Here is an 18,649-nt window from a genome sequence, read left to right as displayed (position 1 = left end):
TCACAAAGTTGAAATCATACAGAGCAGATCAGTATTTTTTAACATTTTTCTAACCCATAGGATGTACTAGGGCGTCACTCTGGCTCCCAGGGCGGCAGTGCCCGCAGTGACCCACTGTGCTTCTCTCCTGAGAGGGTTGACTCTTCTCCATGGAGGGTCCCATTCGGCTCTGGACCCAGTGGAAGGCCCACTTCCAGTTCAAAGGCACGTTTTTTAACGCTTACTGCCCATAAGCCAAGTCATCACTTGACTTTTGCTAGCTAATACTAATATTTATGTGTTCGTTCATAAATTTAGTTCCTCAGCTGTCCTTTCAGCCTCCTGAGAGCAGTGGCTGAAGGTCCCTAACCCTGAGAAGCGGCCTGGACTCTCCGTGAGCCTCGATGGCACTGAGAACCAACGTTTGACTCGGCCTTGTTGATGCCGTCACTGAGAGAAGACATTCCGATAGGGTCAAACATGAAAGCATTAAACTTTCAGCCTTTGAAAATCCCTGCCATCAGGGATCCCACGAGATCAGGAATGGAGTGAGGGAAAGGGAGAGGCCAAGTCAACGATGTTTTTATACTTTGTTTTATTGAGGTCGGTCTTGCTCTGTCAAAGTTCTCCTGGGGACCAGCTCTGGAAGATCCTGCTTGGAAAGCGTGATGCTGCTGACTGTTAGAACGTGTGGCAGGAAGATCCCAGGCCGAGACAGAGCACCGGGTCTACCACGGACCATGTGACCGTGTGACAAGGGGAAAGTCGCCTGCTGTCTCCGAGTGGAGACCAAGTGGAGGTGACAGCTCCCTCCCAGCACTGTGGTGGGGGTTCAGTGGCAACATGCGCATGCAAACAGCTTACAAATCACAAAGTACTCTAAAAATGTTTTGTGAGATTCAAGCACAAAACAGAAAAATTAAAACTATATTCATAAAAACAGAAAAAAATCCCCACACTGCAATACCTGTTTATTGATAGAGAGGCTGCAGAATGGTGTTGTGGAAATAGGATAGGGGCCTCAAGTCTCTGCCTCTAATCCCCACTCCTCGGTGTTACAGCTGACTTGCTGATATTAGGGAAGAGAGGAGAAGACGTCTGTCTCTCTTGAGAAGAGCGTACAGCCCACAGTTACAAATAAAATCATTTAGTTGTTTGGTTTTTTTTAAAGATTGCCACCCGACTAACAACTGCTGCCAATATTTTCTTCTTCTTCTTCTTTTCTCCCCAAAGCCCCCCAGTATACAGCTATATATTCTAGTTGTGTGTCCTTCTAGTTGTGGCCTGTGGGACGCTGCCTCAGCATGGCCTGATGTGCTCATTGAAACCCTGGGCTGCCAAAGTGGAGGGCGTGAACTTAACCACTCGGCCATGGGGCTGGCCCCAAAATGGTTTAGTTTAACTCAATTCCCAACTACCTTGAAAAACGGTGTTTTAGAACGAATACCAATCCATTGCCAAGACTGTGTCTCGGGACGGGAGTTCTCTATCCAGGCTCGTTCTAGTATAGCATTCACCAACTTCCCCGGACCTGCCTTTGTGGAGAAACGGGACAACCACACCTGTCCTGAGTAACTCTTTCCAGCCTGGGCACCTCATGAGTCTGCAGCCATGGAGCCTGCCCAGGGTCAGGATGGGCTTGGACGAGCAGACTTGCCGGAAGATATGTTCAGTCGCCTCCCCAGGAAGTGCTGTGGGGCGGACACCCCACTTGGGGCGCACTTTCCTCTCCCATGCCACAGAGACCCACTCTGCACTTTCCCAGGCCTGTAAACACTACAGCGCAGGGAAACTGAGTGTGTGTTTTGTAGACGTGCATGTGCGCTTTTCTGCGGCTGCAGGAGGAGGGAGCCGGGCAGCTGGCCTGCAGGCCACTACAAACTCTGGTTCATCACGGACAGAATTCTCAGAAGCTCTGAGGCTAACCTTCCTCAGACCTTATTCTGTTAGAAAAGAGGAACCTTTCGATGGTGCTCTTCTCGGACTTGATAATTTTCTTGTTTCCTTTAGAAAAAAACAACGAAAAGAAACCCACATACCCTCTAGCTTGACGTCTAAATAAATGGTCTAAATAAGTGAACTCTTCTTCGGATTTCATGAACGAAACAGCTCTCCTTCTATGGGTGGCTAACCATACCTGTGTGTCTACATAAGTCCTTTATTCCTGAGGGTGGGGTGGGTGGGTGGGTTTCCTGCTGTAGGGAGCCCCTCGGAGCTGGCGGCCGTGCTGACCGCTCTGCGCCTCTTCTGAGCCATGCTCCTCCTCTTCCATTTACTGGAAAGAATGTCCTGTTTGGAGAGAGATTTTCTTGAGAAATTGGAGGTGTTCTGCTCATGCCATTAGCCTGCATTTCAGACGCCCCCATAGAGTCCCACAGCTGCCTGAGACTAGCTTCATGTGTCCCTGGTCTGCGGGCAGCAATGGGAGGAGCTGTGTCGACTAGAAGGAGACAGAAGAAGAGAAAGTCCTTGCAGGGGGTGGGGGAATGAGGCAGGTGGGGCATTCTGAGTCTAAGGTGCTGGATGTCACCTGGAGATGCTCAGAGGATGTTAAAGATGCAGGACAGAATCCTAGAGAGGTTGGGGCTCACATGGGCATTGATGGCATGGAGGGAGAAGCGGAAAGTACGGGTTTAGGTGAGGGGAGCAATGAGCGAGGTGGGGAGAGAAGAGAACTGGCAGGGTCTTGGGGTAGGGGGTGCCGCAGCCGGAGGAGGAGCAGCAGGGAGGTGGGAGGAGCCAGGTGGAGGTGGTCACAGGGATGGAGGAGGGGTGTCTGAGGGCCAGGCTGCCATCTGCTCTCCCCAGCTAGTCTGTCCCCTTCAATGTCTCATTTCCACTGCATCCACCTCAAAACCCAGAGGGCCTGCTCTGAGCTCTGCTGGGCTGGGCGGTCCCTTCCTCTCTCAGGGGCAGCCCACTGCGGAGCCACTCCTGTGATGTCGTATCTGGGGGCTCAAGGACTCTCGTTCCTCCCTGTCCCAGCATTGCTGGACCCCAAGCCCTGGACGCCCCACTGTCTTTCCTGGAGCTCCCACTGCCTGTCCCCAAGTGCACAGGCACGGGGCTCACTTACAGCGGCCCCATCAGGGGAGAGGCCCTGTCTCTAGACACTTGACTTATGGGAGACCTTATTGTTCTCCTGTCGGAGCACTCGCGTCCCAGGGAGCTGGGATTTGCCAAAGCCCCCCTTGACATCTATATCTGGAGCAGCGGGAATTGGCTGGTGAAGGACGGGCTGGTAAACTTGCAGCAGGCTGAGCGACCACTGACCTCCCTCTCTTCCCCTGCTTGTGTCGGCCGGTCCTGCTGTGGGAGGAGGTGCAGACCATGGGGCCCGAGGTTTCAGGGCCCAGGCCTGGCTCTGACCCCACAAAGTCTGAAGTGGGGGGTCCCACTTCAGAGCAGCTCCCAGCCTGTGCTTGGCAGCAGCTTGTGCAACTGGGAGGTCCCTAGTGACATGTCTGGAACCCCATCCTTGTCGGCATTTAAACCAGGACAAGATGGCAGACTGCCTCCTCGAACATGATTGGGGCTGGAGGAGCAGGAATAGTCAGGACCCAGAAGTTTCCCAACAGGCTGGAACAGTGGGGCACATCTAGCCCCTAGAATGTGGGCTCCGTGAGGGCAGGGCTGTCTGTGTCTACAGGGATAAATCTCGAGAACTCAGAACAGGGCTGGCGCACAGTAGGTGCTCAAGAAACATCAGATGAAGGTTGAATGAAGGTGACCGGGTGTAAATGTTTGGTCCTGCGCTCAGATCTACAAAAAGCCGACTGACGTGGCCTAGCACAGCCCGTGTCCCAAGGCCTCAGTAGTTTCCCTGACATCAGCTTGAAAGTGATGGTGCGACGTGTCCCTGAAACCAACGCAGACTTAGGGTGGTGGGCAGATGTGTGGCGTGCAGAATGCTGGGTGTGGGTTAGAGCCAGCAACGTGTCCACGGAGGTCCGCCTCGGAGGGACAGGAGGACGGGAGGAGGACTGGCCTGGAGAAGAGGCTCGGAGGTGTTCCGGAAAGTTCCAGGGAGAAGTGTGGGGCTCGGGGGAGAAGCCACGGGAGGTCATGCTTGGGCCAACCTCAGCAGTTAGGAAGTCGTACCTGAGAAGGCAGTGAGGAGGGGTGGGAGGTGGCCCCCCCGATGTGAGAGTCAGCCCCAGGTGGGAGGCTGCCTGCAGCGAGGGCCGTCTGACGGAGGTTGGGGACCTCCCGGGCCTGGGCACCAGGGCCAGGCAACCGCCAACACGGGCATGTGACAGTGGCCTCAGGCGTCCCGGTTGATCCTGGGAAAGAGGAGTGGCCCCTCGCTCAGTTTGGTTGGGGGGGGGGAGGGGACATGGTGTATGTGGCCCAGGACTCCTCGGATCTGGACTCGGTGGGCCGGGTGTCCCACATGGACAGCCACCAGGAGACTCCTGTGCGGCTCCCTGCTGCTCTCCCCAGGGCCTGACCATGCCACCTGCTCCTTCAGGGAGCTGTTCACAAGGCACGTGGTCCCCGGGGCAGACGTGTTCCTTCTCTTCACACCAGGGAAAGAACCCTGCGTGAGGAACCACTTATCTTTTATTCCAGTTTACCTGAAGATCTTCCCACAGTTTGAAGGGTTTTGCCCAGAACTGATAGTTTTTCATTTTGATTTTTATTTGATTTCTTCTTTACTGTGGAAAAAATGAGTACAACGATCAAGCTTTGGTAAATAATCAAGGGCCATTTCCAAACACGTTTTCTTTTCAACTTCAGAAAACTATTAACTCTGAGCGAGGAGCAGTGGACTGAGCACGCGACAGTAGTGCAAATCTCCGTTTGAGGTGAGGCCATCTAAACACCCTTTCCTTCAGTGAGCACAGAACCAAGAATGTGTGGTTGTGCTTCAGCACTGGGCGGAGACTGGCCTCTCCATCCTCTCTCTGCATTTTCTCCCTACTCTGCGAGGGTACCCTAGCACGCACCCATGTTGTCAATCGTGTGTAGCAAGGGTGCCTCGTCCCTAGTGCTGAGCGCTGGATATTTCTGTGGATAATGCTCCTGATGGCTTGGACACTGTCCTTGGACCTGGGCACACATTCTATAAGACCCTTCACTCCTCAAAAGGGTAATTCCCTTCTTCCTGTCCAGCCCTTTGTTACCAGTAATTGTGTGGGACTGGTCCCGCTACTGCGGAAGGAGCAGGGTGGAGTTTTGTGGGTCCAGGAGCAGCTCTGCACTTGGCCCCTGCAGAGTCAGGGTTGGGGGCTCAGTCTAGGGCAGCTCCTAGCTGGCGAGGCTCCCTTTTCTTGGGGGACCACCCTCACTGCACCCTGCCCTGCGGGGTGCTCTCCTGCTTCTCCTTCCCCACCCTCCCTGCTCTCCAAGTGCGTCAAGATGACTCACCCTCCTTCAGTCTTCCCAGAACTCCATGAGTACAACCTGGAACACATGGAAACCTGTAGGTTTAGCTCATTTGTATCTGGTGAACATGTGAATAGTGACTGGTTGTTGGCTGGTCGGGGTCTCGCCTTAGTCTGTGGGTTCTTGGAAAAGAACACTACTGTGTGCACCTTTCAGCTCCTAGCCCGTGCTTAGTAGGTATTTATTGAGTGAGTGAATGGATCTTTTGGTAAAGCTAATGTTAATAGGAAATTAATGATCCTGGCACGAAATTACACATGTCCCACAGAACACTTAGATTTTAACAGAGCCCAGAGTCTTAAACTAAAGTCAAGATGTCAGAGATGCTGTTGTGGACCATAAGGACTTTCCACACATCCCGGAAATCACACAGGGGGACATGGCTGTTCTGACAACAAGAAAGGGAAGACGTTTGCAAATCTGTCATCCTTCAGGCTGCTTCAGGCTTTGAAAAATATTAATGCAAATTATTTTAGTTACCAAATTTACATTTTTAGTAAGTACTACAAGCCCTTGGTACAATTTTTAAATTTAAAAATAGACCATCCAGGGGTGGGCCCCCTGGCCGAGTGGTTAAGTCCACGTGCTCCTCCGCTTCCTCGGCCCAGGGTTTTGTTGGTTCGAATCCTGGGTGTGGACATGGCACCGCTCATCAAGCCATGCTGAGGCTGCATCCCACATGCCACAACTAGAATGATCCACAACTAGAATACACAACTATGTAACAGGGGTCTTTGGGGAGAAAAAGGAAAAAATAAAATCTTAAAAAAAAAAAAGACCGTCCATGAAAAGTACGTCCCTTTCCGCTAGCTGGCTCCCCATTTCCAGCTTCCTCCTGGAGGCCACAGTTGACTTCTGTTCCTGTGTCTCCTTCCAGGGATAGTCTACACCACAGAGACTGCTGCCAGCGTCATACTCTCACTGAATACTTAAAGCCACATTTATACTCTTTAGAAGAAATCGCTTAGGAAATTTTGGCAGATAATTCAGGCTGTTTTATGGAAACATATATAATTCATCAATAAATACAAAAAAATTTACATGATAACTTTGCTTGCCTGTGGAGTATGAGCTTCAGCCTTTGGGGTCCCAAGGAAGCGCAGGTCATGATAACATTTGTGCGGTCTCTGTAATGGGGAGGGTCCCTTGACCATCAGCGCACCTGGTAAGGCTTGTGGGTGATGTTTACTCTCCATTTGTAGCTGAGACCCCAGAGAGGCAAAGCAGCTTTCGCCCAAGGTCCCTGAGGCGGGATGTGGCCTCGCTGGGAAAGAACGCAGTGGGCTAGTGTCTCTGGCCTGCTCCTTCCAGGCCACTCGGAAGCTTTTTCCAGGGTTGAAATGCTGAACTTTTCACAGCTACAGGATTCCCAATGGAACCACATGAGTAAAAGTCTAGTATTTGAACTCTCATGTTTGAACGAGATGGAGTAACAAGGACCAGATTTATCCTCCCAAGTTAATTAAAAAACTAGAAAAATCATATGCAACAATGATTTCCCAAACACCAGACAATAGGCAGCAAGGGACAGAGAGGGGAAACCAATGAGGGGCTCCCTACGATTGTTCCAGTTTACTGCCTGGAGGGTTTCCAGGCCAGGGCAGTGAGTGGGACACAGGCAGAGCCCAGAGGTCTCAGTATGTTGAGGAGATGGAATTGGGAGATGGCAGAGGCCAAAGCAGCTAGAGTTCAAAGGACAGAGTAGAGACAGAGGCTGGAAGGGCGTCTGGAGACCTGCAGAGGGCTGCCCCAAGGCTTCAGCTGAGCACTGTCCATGAGAGGCTGTGAGGAAACTGCCTGCGGAAGGAAAGAAACCACCCAAAGGATGGCAGAACCGTTTTTCCAGAGCTCGGCCAGGCCAGAGAGAGATGGTGTTCCCACCAGTAAAGATGAGAAAGCCTCACTACACACAGGGCATTGGGCAGAGTTCTCAGAATTCTGTTCCCTCAGTTTTGGGGAAGATCAGCCTTAAAGTGAATGCTGCTTGGTCTCATCTGGCAAAGCTTAACAGTGAGCTCAACAGGATCAAACTGCTTCAAAGGAACCTGACTGGGCCCAAGAACAAAGCTCAATAATATTTTCAAAAACACAGGAATATCCAATGCCCAACAAAGTGAAATTCATGTTTGGCATCTACAAAAAATTACCAGGCCTGCAAATAAGCAGTAAAACGCGACCTATAATGAGAAGAATTAATCAGTCAAAACCAACCCAGAAATGACACAGATCCTGGAATTAGAAGGCAAGCATATTAAAAATTATTATAGTGCTAGACGGTATCCCATGTGTTCAGGAAGCAGGGATTGTCAGATTAGATGAAAAAGCAAGATCCAACTGTTTACTGCCTACAGAAAACCCACTTTAAGATAAAATAATCGAGAAGATATGCCATGCTAATACTAATCAAAAGAAACCTAGAGAGGCTACTTAAATTTCAGACAAAGTATATTTAGGAGAAAAGACTATTACTAGGGATAAAGAGGGTCATTTCTTTCTTTCTTTTTTTTTCAAAGATTGGCACCTGAGCTAACAACTGTTGCCAATCTTCCTCTTCTTCTTCTTTTTCTCTGCTTTTTCTCCCTAAATTCCCCCAGTACATAGTTGCATATTTTAGTTGTGGTCCTTCTAGTTGTGGCATGTGGGACACTGCCTCAGCATGGCCTGACCAGCACTGCCATGTCCGCGCCCAGGATCCAAACTGGTGAAACCCTGGGCCGCCCGAACCTCGGCCAAGGGGCCAGCCCCGAGGGTCATTGCTTAATGTTAAGGGAAAATTCATCAAGAAGACGTAATATTCTACATGTTCGTGCATGTCGATGAAAGTAATGAGAGAGCTTCAACGTACGTGAAACAAACATGGCTAGACCTAAAGCGAGGAGTGGGCGAATCCACAATTACAGTTTGAGATTTCAGCTCTTCCTTCTTCATAATCAGTTGAACAAGTAAACAGAGATTCCACAAGGATAGAGAAGACTGGAACAGAGCTATTCCCCTGCTTGGTCTAATTGACGTTTATAAAACATTCCACAAATCAACCACATAATACACTTTCTTTTCAAGTGCACATGGAATATTTGCTAAAGTACACTATATTCTGGGCTATATCTAAAGTTTTAAAAAGGCACTTAAAAACATTCAAGTCACATAACGTATGTTCTCTGACCAAAATGGAATTGAATTATAAATCAATAACATAATGGTATGGGAAAAATCTCCAGATATTTGAAAGCTAAATAGCACATTTCTAAATGACCTATGGGTCAAAGAACAGATTTAAAGGTGAATGATAAAGTATTTTGAACTGAATGAAAATAAAAACATAGCATATCAAAATTTGTAGGATGTGATTAAAATGGTCTTTAGAGGAAATTTTTAGTACTAAACACTCACATAGAAAAGACGAAAAGTCTCAAATCTATGATCTAAGTATTCACACTAAGAAATCATAGAAAAGGAGGAAATAAAACTCAAAAGCAGAGGAAAGAAAATAATGAATTTAAGAGCAGAAATCATGATAATAATAAAGAGAAAAATAGTAGAGAAAAATGAACCAAAAGCCTGGTTCTCTGAGTAGATCAATACAGTTGATAAACCTCCAATTAGACTGATTGGGATAAAAAGGGCACAAATTGCTAATATCAAGAATGAGAGAATGACATCAGCACAGTTCCTGCAAACACTGAAAAGATAATAAGAAACTGTTATGAACAACTTTGCCAATTTACATGAAATAAACAAATCCTTTAAAAACCCAAAGTACTAAAGCTCACTAAAGAAGAAATAGATACACTAAAGAGCCCTTGATTTATAAAAGAAATGAAATCTGTAGTTAAAAACCTTTTCACAAAGAAAATACAGGCCCAAGTTTCTTCATTGGTAAATTCTACCAGACATTTTAGGTAGAAATAATATTCATTTCATACAGACGTATCTAGAAAATTGAAGAGGGAACACTACCCAACTCATTCTATGAGGACATTATTACCTTGAAACCGTACTAGACAAAAGCATCGGAAGAAGAAAAATCTACAAGCCAGTATCACTCATGATCTTAGATGCAAAAATTCTTAACTAAATTTTAGTAAATTGAATCTAAAATATATAAAAAGGCAACTATGTCATGACCAAGTGGGTTTATCCTGGGAATACAGTGCTAGTTCAACATTCAAATATCAATCACATGTAATTTGCCACATGAACAGAATAAAGAAAAATCAACTGATCATTTCAATAGAGTGGGGGTTGGCAAGCTGTGGCTTATCGGCCAAATATGGATCAGCATCTGTTTTAGTAAATAAAATTTTATTGGAAGGCAGCCATAGTCATTCTTTTATGTATTGCCTCTGGTTGCTTTATCATGGCAGAATTAAGTACTAGCAACAGGGCCCATATTGCATTCAAAGACTAAAATATTTACTATCTGACTTTTCCCAAAAAAGTTCACCAGGCCTGCAATAGATACAGAAAAAGCCTTTGTCAAAATTCAACATCCATTCACGATCAAAACTCTCAGCAAACCAGGAGTAGACGGCAATTTCTTCAACCAATAAAAAGTCTATAAAATACCTACAGCTCATATTCTCCCTAAGAAAAGCATCCTTTACGCTTTCACTCTAAAGTTATGAAAGAGTGTCTGTTCTTACCACTCCTATTTAACATTCAACAGTGTACGGGAGCACGTAAAATAAGGCCAGAAAAGTAAACAAAGGTGTAGACACTGGAAAGGAAAAAAAAGCTATTCACAGATAATATGACTCTCTGTGTAGAAAATCCCAAAGAATCTACGGGGAAGCTCCCAGAACTGGGGAGTGAGTTGAACAAAGTGGTGGGTTACTGAGCCACAAAACGGTTGCATTTCTATATTCTAGAAATGAACAATTAGAACATCAAGAATTAGATATTTATGTATAGCGCTAGTAAAATATATGCAAGGTCTTTATGCAGAACACTGCAAAACATGGATGAGAGAAATCAAAGAGGACCTAAATAAATGGAATCATCCATAGATCCAAAGACTGAATGTTAAGATGTCAGTTCCTGCCAAGTTGATCTATAGATTTGTAGTTATCCCAATCAAATCCCAACAAAGTTTTTTTTGGTAGAAATTAACAACCTGTCTCTGAAATTTATATGGGAAGACAAAGAAACCAGAATAGCCAAATCAATTTTGAAAATCAAGAATAAAATGGGAGGATTCACACTACCTGATCTCAAACCTTATTATCAACATACAGTAATCAAGCCAATGTGATATCTGAGAAAGAACAGATCTTAGACAATGAAACAAAATAAAGAGTCCAGAAATAGACCCACACATATATGACCAACTGATTGTTGACATATGTGCAAAGGCAATTCAACAGAGAAAGCTGAGATTTTTCAACAAACAGTGTTGGAACAATTGGTCATCACTATGCAAGAAACCAAATCAAAACAAAATAATCTATACCTTACACCATATACACAAATTAACTCAAAATGGATCACAGTCTTAAATGTAATAAAATCTGCAACTTTAAAACTTCTATAGAAGAATATAGAAAATATTTGTTATTTTGAATTCAGCAAAGATTTCTTATATTTGAGACCAAAAGCATGATTCATAAAATGAAAATTGATAAATTGGACTCAATCTGTACTAAGAACTTCTGACCTTTGGGAGATAGTTCAGCAAATTAAAAAGCAAGGTATAGACTGGGAGAAAATATTTTCCAATCATAAAGCAGATAAAGGACTTGTATCCAGAATACGTAAATAGCTCTCAAAACTCAATAACAAGAAAACAAATTTATAAAAAATGGGACAAATATTTGAAGAGATACTTGACCAAAAAAGATATATAGATAGCAAATAAGCACATAAAAAGATACTCAACATTATTAGACATGAGGGAAATGCAAATTAATACTGCAATAAGATACTACTGCATACCTATTAGAATGGCTAAAAAAATAGAAGAAAATATCAAGTGCTGAGGAGAACCCAGGGCAACTAATATCCTGCTAATGGGAACACAAAAATCTGTTTGACAGTTTCTTATAAAGTAAACATAGTTACCATACCTTTAGATATTTACCTAAATGAAATGAAAATTTATATTCATCCAAAAACTTGTATGTCAATGTTGACAGTGGCTTTATTTGTAATTCCAAGACCTGGAAACAAGTCAAATGTCATTCTACTGACAAATTAATAAACAAAGTATGGTTCGGGTGGAATATCACTGAGCAATAAAGAGGAATGAACTGTGACAGACACAACAGCATGGCTCAATCTCAAATGCATTGTGCTAATTGAGAAGCCAGACTTGAAAGAGTACATCGTATACAATACCACTTACATGACCTTCTGGAAAAGGCAAAATTATGGGGACAGGAAACAGGTCAGTATTTTTTAGGCCTGGGGAAGGAATTGACTACACAGAAGCATGGGAGCTTTTGGTGACGGACCTGTTCTCCATCTCATTTGTGGTGGGGTGATGTGACTCCAAACATATCTCAAAACTTGCAGAACTGTACGCTAAAAAGGATGAATTTCACTGCATGTTAATTATACCTTAATAAAAAGCAAAAAGTCTAGTAAAATTGCCTAGCACTCCTTAGGAAGCAGGCTCTGCCCAAGTCCTTCACCTGTATCAATTCATTTAATCCTCACAATAACCCTGTAAGTTAAGGTACCATCCCCCGCAACTTAGAGATGATGAAGCAGATGTTCAGAGGGCTGAAGTAACTTAATCAAGATCACACAGCTAGCAGGAGGTGGATCCGGGATCTGACGGGCTCTTCGCTTCTACCCCTCACTGTTTCCCATGCCCCGTGTCCCACAGAAACGTTCCCATTTCCACTCCCCTTCAGCCAGGAAGATGGCGGGAGGGTTAGTCGGATTTCCATTGGAATGTGACAGACACCAGTAAGAGTTAAGATTAAGATAAAAATGACCAAGCGTCAGGGAAAGGTCCTATTACCTGGTCAGTGGCATCATGCCCCCTAGTAGCGTAAGGGAACTATTCCAGCCCAGGAAGGAGGGCGAGTGTTTCCAAGCAGTCCCCCTGCTCTGGTGGCTGGAATTTCACACCAGAGGTTCACTCCTTGGAGCCCTACTTAACCTCTTTGCCTCACAATTCTGAGGGTACAGAGGCTCGAAAGGATGATGTTCTGGCGTCTATACTTTTATATCTTTGGGAAAGTCAGTGAGGAGCTCAGTGTAGCCCTGAACAGTGAGTCCTAAAGACCTGGGATTGCTCTGCTTGTGGAACAAATGAACAAAAGGCTGACTGTTGTGAGCCGGCTTGTGTGCTGGGCATTTTGTGTGTCCATTTGGGGAGGAGGCTGGAATTCCGAGGAAGGCCATTCAGCAAAGGAAGCCTCCCATCTGTGGTGACAGGACTGGGTGGATGTGCATCTGCTCCCAGCGGAGCTTGGGTGTTGTGTGAGAACCACGGATGGAGAGAGGAGAGGTGACACCCTTCCGGAAGGAAGCCTGAGGGGTGGGCGAGCTGCTCCATCGGGCAGGGGCACCTGGAAGGAAGGCTTCCAGGGGTAGAGTTGGACCAATGAAATTGTGGGGGTTGGACCCTTTTTGATCTGCACACACAGTAATTTCTAATGGTTCAACCCAATACATTGGTCCTCAAGGGGTGTTAAATCTGCTCATCCCCTCCAATTCTGAGGCTCCCAAAGCCTGTTGGCAAGAGACAAATACAATGCCTGTCTTCTGAGGTCAACGTTTATCTACAAAGACTCTGGGGTTGACTTCTAACCTAGTTTAGACGAATCGCTGCAAACTTGGGGGGTCTTGGAAGATGAAGAAGCAAAAGTCCATTTTGTACTTAAATCAACGCTAAACATTGAGGCCATCTCCAGACAGGAAGAGAGTATCAGGAAAACTGACTCCTCAAGAGCACTTTAGGGGAGATGATTTTATCTTTGGAGACAGGAGAAAGTTCTAGATAAATCTGCCCACATAGGCTGGGGGTGTAGGGTGAGGGTCATCCTGTTCCGCAGGAGCCAAGCTCTGCAGGGCACCAGGGCTCACGGTCCCCTCCGTGTCACAACAGGGAGGCGGGAAGTGCTTGCTGCCGGCTCCTTAGATGGAAATCATCTCCTGCAGTCAACACTTGAGCAGTAGACCAGCGCCTCATTGTTCGGCGGCGACCTTTCCAGCACTTAGCGCAGGTGGAATCAGCCAAGCGAAAGACAGGCAGAGGCGCTGGGCGGCCGTCAGAGTTAGAGAAACCGAGACCTAGTCCTCAGAGCTGGTCAGTACTGCTGTGAGTGGCCTCCGGGACACTCTCTGGTGCAGGTTCTCCAGGTGTCCTTGAAAGGGGCTCGAATCACCCCCGGGGTCTCTTGCAGGTCCCTGGGCTCACACCCCAGGGCTCGCTAGGGGAGAGTTACGCAGCCTCTGGGCCTGAGAGCCCACACCTGTGAAATGGCCTAAGATGACATGGCCCACAGAAAATTGGCGTGGGGTCTAATGGGGTGTTCAACCCGACAGCGCCGGCACATGGCGGGTGCCTCGAGGGCATAACTTCGCCGTCATGGTGATGATTTTCAGTTACAGGGGAACAGTTACTCACTATTCTTCATGATTACGCCTTATTGATAATTATGCGTTTGTTATTCCTGTGCTCACTCATTTCTTTAGCAAACATTCGTCAGCAGCCACTGTGTGCCAGAGACTGGCTTCCAGGCCTGAGGGCGGGACACAAACTACTGCTTCCTGGCGCTTGTCCTGGAGGGACTTCCAGTCCAGTGACTGCCACATGTTTAGCGTTGCTGTGTGGTTTAGGTCCACTTCCGCTTACGTGCATGGAGGAGGATTAAGGGCAAATATAGGGGGAAATGGACAACCCTAGGCACAGGCATGCTTTGATTAGAAAATGGCTGCAAATGACCACGAGTTCACCCAAAAGGAATAAAGGTTACTGACTTGAGGAAACTGCTTTTCAAGTCAAAAGACCATCTTATACGATAAGCTTTCTTTTCCCCAAATTAAATCTATCTCTATGTTGTTAATCATCTCTATATCTATCTACGTATCTCTCTCTCATCTATCTAGCCAGATACAAGGCACACAAGTACAAATGGTGGATCTCTTAGGACTATCAGCTGGTTCTTTGGAGAGGGGTGGATTTAAGTAGCTCTTGGGAGAAAGTAGGGAATTTGGCAGGTACTAGGTTCAATCACGGACTCTCTCAGAAGTCTTTATGGAGCGCCTGCTGTATGCAGCTACCCTGGGCCCAGCACGGCACCTTCCCGGGCAGTGCATTCTTGGGTCCTGCTTATGGTGCTTTGGACCTCTGGGGAGAGTGGGCTTTGCAGGTTTTCCTAGAAGGTGCCGCCAGGCTTGCTGTCCGAGTTTCTGATGCTCACAGAGGAGTCACCCCCGGGAGACAGCTGTTCTTTCGGTGATCGTGGTGTGGCTGCAAAGTCTGCACTTTTCTAGAACAGACAAGACAAGTGATGTAGCTTTTTACCCTAGTGGTCAGGACTGCTAACCAGTCTGTTCCTTAAACAACTTCCTGTTCCAGAGGAGACACGCACGCCTGTCTCATGAGCCTGTTGGGCATAAATGATGCACATGACAGTGCCAGGCCCGTCCACAAGCCAGTTATCACCGTCTCCATCACCATGCGCGTCCACACGTGGCCCGAGGGCAGCCACGGGCAGGGATCCACGGGTTTGTGGGGCCGTTTCTCTTATGTGAGATGCTAGAGGCACATCGAGGCAGCATCATTACTGTTCTCACTGTTACTGGCGACCACGTGCCAGTTGAATTTCCATACACATTTTTCTGTCCACAGCAACCAGGCTCAGGACAAAAACACTTTCAGCCCACGAACAAGAAACCGGAATGCTTTGGCGTCGCGGCCGTAGAAGCAACCTGACAAATGGAGCACACGTCGACGTGGCTTAGAGATGGCGCTTTCCCTGCTGGACCACAGCCTCTTCCGAGAGGTGCTCCGGTGACGGGTTTGAGGCCCCAGTGGACTCTGCACGCGGATCGCTCACAGCTTCCGACCGACTGCGTGGGTCCTCCCGAGGCAGCCGTGGGAGCCACGTCTGCAGTCTCCTTGGAAACGTGGGCGCCACACCCCCCAGCCGGGGCCCCGGCGTCAGGGGCCACATCCAACCATGAGAGGAAATAAAATAGCAAGAAGACAAGGCTCCCTGAGCTGTGCTCTGTTTCTTAATTAGAAGAACGTGCAAAGTATTTGCTTTTATTTTTAGAAAATGCAGTCAACATCCAGCGGGGAAACTCCCCTGGGCCTGATGGGCCCTTTCCCAGAAACTGGCCTGAAGGTCTGTGTTGGCAGGTGGTATTAGGGGTCCTTAAAGTTCACGTGGTGAAGTCCTGACCTCCAGTACCTCAGAATGTGACCTTATTTGGAAAGGGTCCCTGCAAATGTGACTGGTTAAGATGAGGTCCCACTGGAGTAGGGTGGCCCTAATCCAGGATGACTGATGTCCCTAAAAAAGGGGAAATTTAGACCCAGAGACACACAGGTAGAACGCCATGTGACGATGGGGCAGAAATCAGATCAGGTGACGCATCTACAAGCCAAGGAACGCCACACTGTGGGAAACCACCAGAAGCTGGGGGAGAGCCTGGAGCAGATTCTCACGGCCTCGAAGGAACCAACCTGCTGACACCTTGATCTCGGACTTTGGCCTCCAGAACTGAGAGGCAATCAATTCCCATTGTTTAAGCCGCCCCGTCTTTTCTATGGCCGCCACAAAAACAAGCTCAAATGGATAAACCAGTTCCTCCTGCAGGTGACGGGTCTCATCTTTGCTTGGGATAAATTGCTGAAGCACAGCCCTGCGAGCACAGGTCATCCCAAGAGGAAGGCAGGCTTCCAGCGACAATAGGACCTGCTGTGCGTCCATCCTGCAGGAAGTTGGTCCTGGCTCCTGCTCCAGCGCCATCAGGAGACCACAGCGCAGTGTGCAGCCAACGTACGCTCCCAGGTCTGGGAGACCCAGCGGGAGGTGAGAGTCTCCTCAGGCAGTGGCTCATGGTCTTTAGATCTCCTCCCACGGTGAGGAAATGGCCTCTCATTGTGACCGAGTTCTCTCTCTCTCTTTCACTCTCTAAGACAGGCACTCTGTTTTTATTCTAGTCTTCTGGTTTTTTTATTATTATTATTATTTTTTTTATTGAGTTAATGATAGGTTGCAATCTTGTGAAATTTCAATTGTACATTAATGTTTGTCAGTCGTGTTGTAGGTGCACCACTTCACCCTTTGTGCCCACCCCCCACCCCACCTTTCCCCTGGTATCCACTAAACTGTTCTTGGTCCATAGTTTTAAATTCCTCATATGAGTGGAGTCATACACAGATTATCCTTCTCTAACTGGCTTATTTCACTTAACATAATTCTCTCAAGGTCCATCCATGTTATTGCAAATGGAATGATTTTGTTCTGTTTTGCAGCTGAGTAGTATTCCATTGTATAAATGTACCACATCTTCTTTATCCACTCGTCTGTTGATGGGCACTTAGGTTGCTTCCACGTCTTGGCTATTGTAAACAGTGCTGCAATAAACATTGGGGTGCACAGGACTTTTGGGATTGCTGACTTCAAGCTCTTTGGATAGGTACCCAGTAGTGGGATGGCTGGATCGTCTGGTAGTTCTATTTTTAGTTTTTTGAGGAATCTCCATACTGTTTTCCATAGTGGCTGCAGCAGTTTGCATTCCCACCAGCAGTGTATGAGGGTTCCTTTTTCTCCACAACCTCTCCAACATTTGTTGCTTCTACTCTTCTGTTTTAAATGTTGGTGCCAACCCAATAGGTTGACTTCATGACCCACTCATCAGCAGCCACCTGCAGTGTGGGAACACTGGCTTGATGAGGGCCCCTTCCTTTGGAAAGGTGTCCAGCTAACCAGGCCGGCCGAGGGGAAGCCATTGGTGTCCTAACTCCCAGGAAGGAGACGGGTTTCTCTCTCCATTGTAGCCATTTCACGGTCTGCTCTCTTCTCCGTTTTTGCCAGAGTTTGTCTTTGTCATTTGCCTTCAGTGAACGTGGAGAAAAGACTCCTTATCTTTTCTTCAGCTGTTTCTCCAGTTCAGTCCCTCCGTGAGCACACACATCTCTCTAGTATACCATTTCCTGACCTGTTTCCCCGGCAAGACTGAGCTCCTCAGGGCGAGGTCCTTGGCTGGTTCGTTTGTGGACCCAAGAACCCGGCACCTGTGTGACACACAGCAACTCTGTCCAGTTGTGTTGAGTGGCTTGTAAAGTTATTAGAACAGTATGAGATTTTGCCTTTTCTCCGTGTGAATGACTCTAAGTTTTCCCACACATTCCCATAGAGGCGTCTTTGCCAGTCCTTTGCTCAAGCGAACTCCAAGGTTTTATGTTCCCTTCCAGCTGTGACACTTCATCCATTCCTTCATTCAGGGTCAACAGACATCTGCTCTGCACAAAGTGCTGGGCGCCATGGAGGACAGAGCACTCATTCCCCTCAGGAGGCCACATTCCGCTGGGGGGAGGGACACGCAAAGGGACTCTGCAAGGCAGTGTGGTAGGCGCTGAAACAAAGCGCAAACGCTGCTTTTCCCTCAGGAAGCCAATGTCCCCCACCAGCCCCCCCCCCCCCACTCTTTCCCTTAATTTTTAGGAAGCAAGCTAAACTGGGAGCTGCCTTAACACTTCCATTTAGCTTTTCCTGAAAAGGAAAAGGTCTGACTCAGGCTGGAGCAAGTGAGATGAAGCAAAGCCGCAATGGCAGGGCGGCCCCAGCGAGGTCCTGGGTCCAGGCGCAGACTCCGTCCCTCCACCCTTCCTACCGGAGGGAACGTGTGGACTCCAGGATGCAGTTTTCTTTTAACTGAAAGGGCCCGTCCTCTAACACAATGGCACTGGCTGTCCATCGGCCGTGAGTGCCGCTCTGCATTGCTCTGCTCTCTGAAAACCACCTTGTTCTGGTGGATCGTCGGATCTCTCCCAGCTCTGGCTTTCCATCACCCCGGACACACCGCAAAATCCAAAATGGACTGTGCAGGCTGACCAGGAAGTAGAAGACATTACATTCGTGTAATGAGAAAGACTGAACAAACAGCAAAATGGCGACGGGTGACACCAGGGGAGTGTTTCCACCACCCCCATCGTGCAGACACGCAGGAACTCGCCGAGACTCTGGCCATTATGCAGAGACGCCTGTCTGAGGTCAGGGGAAACCTGCGCTCGTGCATGCTGCGTAACTCCGCCAGGTAGAAACCGCTTGGCAATTACTGTTTTACTCAGGGGACCCTTGTCCGGATTCACCCT

The 18,649-nt window shown here is 47.6% G+C and overlaps 1 protein-coding gene across 2 annotated transcripts in view; it reads right to left on the bottom strand.

Annotated features, from left to right (window-relative positions):
- Nucleotides 1-2,121: 2,121 nt before the first annotated feature.
- The window catches only part of SPACA7 (sperm acrosome associated 7), a 32,445-nt gene continuing 15,917 nt past the window's right edge, over nt 2,122-18,649 (bottom strand). The window contains exons 4-6 of one of the 2 annotated variants that reach the window (XM_023621857.2): nt 5,350-5,385; nt 4,557-4,637; nt 2,122-2,268 (exon numbers count right to left, since the gene is read on the bottom strand). In XM_023621857.2, coding sequence (XP_023477625.1) covers nt 2,252-2,268; nt 4,557-4,637; nt 5,350-5,385 — 134 coding nt within the window. In that variant the 3' untranslated portion in view covers nt 2,122-2,251. The remainder of the gene's footprint in view (nt 2,269-4,556; nt 4,638-5,349; nt 5,386-18,649) is intronic. The other variant, XR_011428107.1, reaches the window with a different exon arrangement.

This window comes from Equus caballus, chromosome 17, assembly GCF_041296265.1.
Source record: "Equus caballus isolate H_3958 breed thoroughbred chromosome 17, TB-T2T, whole genome shotgun sequence".
Taxonomy (NCBI): Eukaryota; Metazoa; Chordata; class Mammalia; order Perissodactyla; family Equidae; genus Equus; species Equus caballus.
Note: the sequence above shows the minus strand (reverse complement) of the source record. Positions and strands in the feature narration are given on the sequence as shown.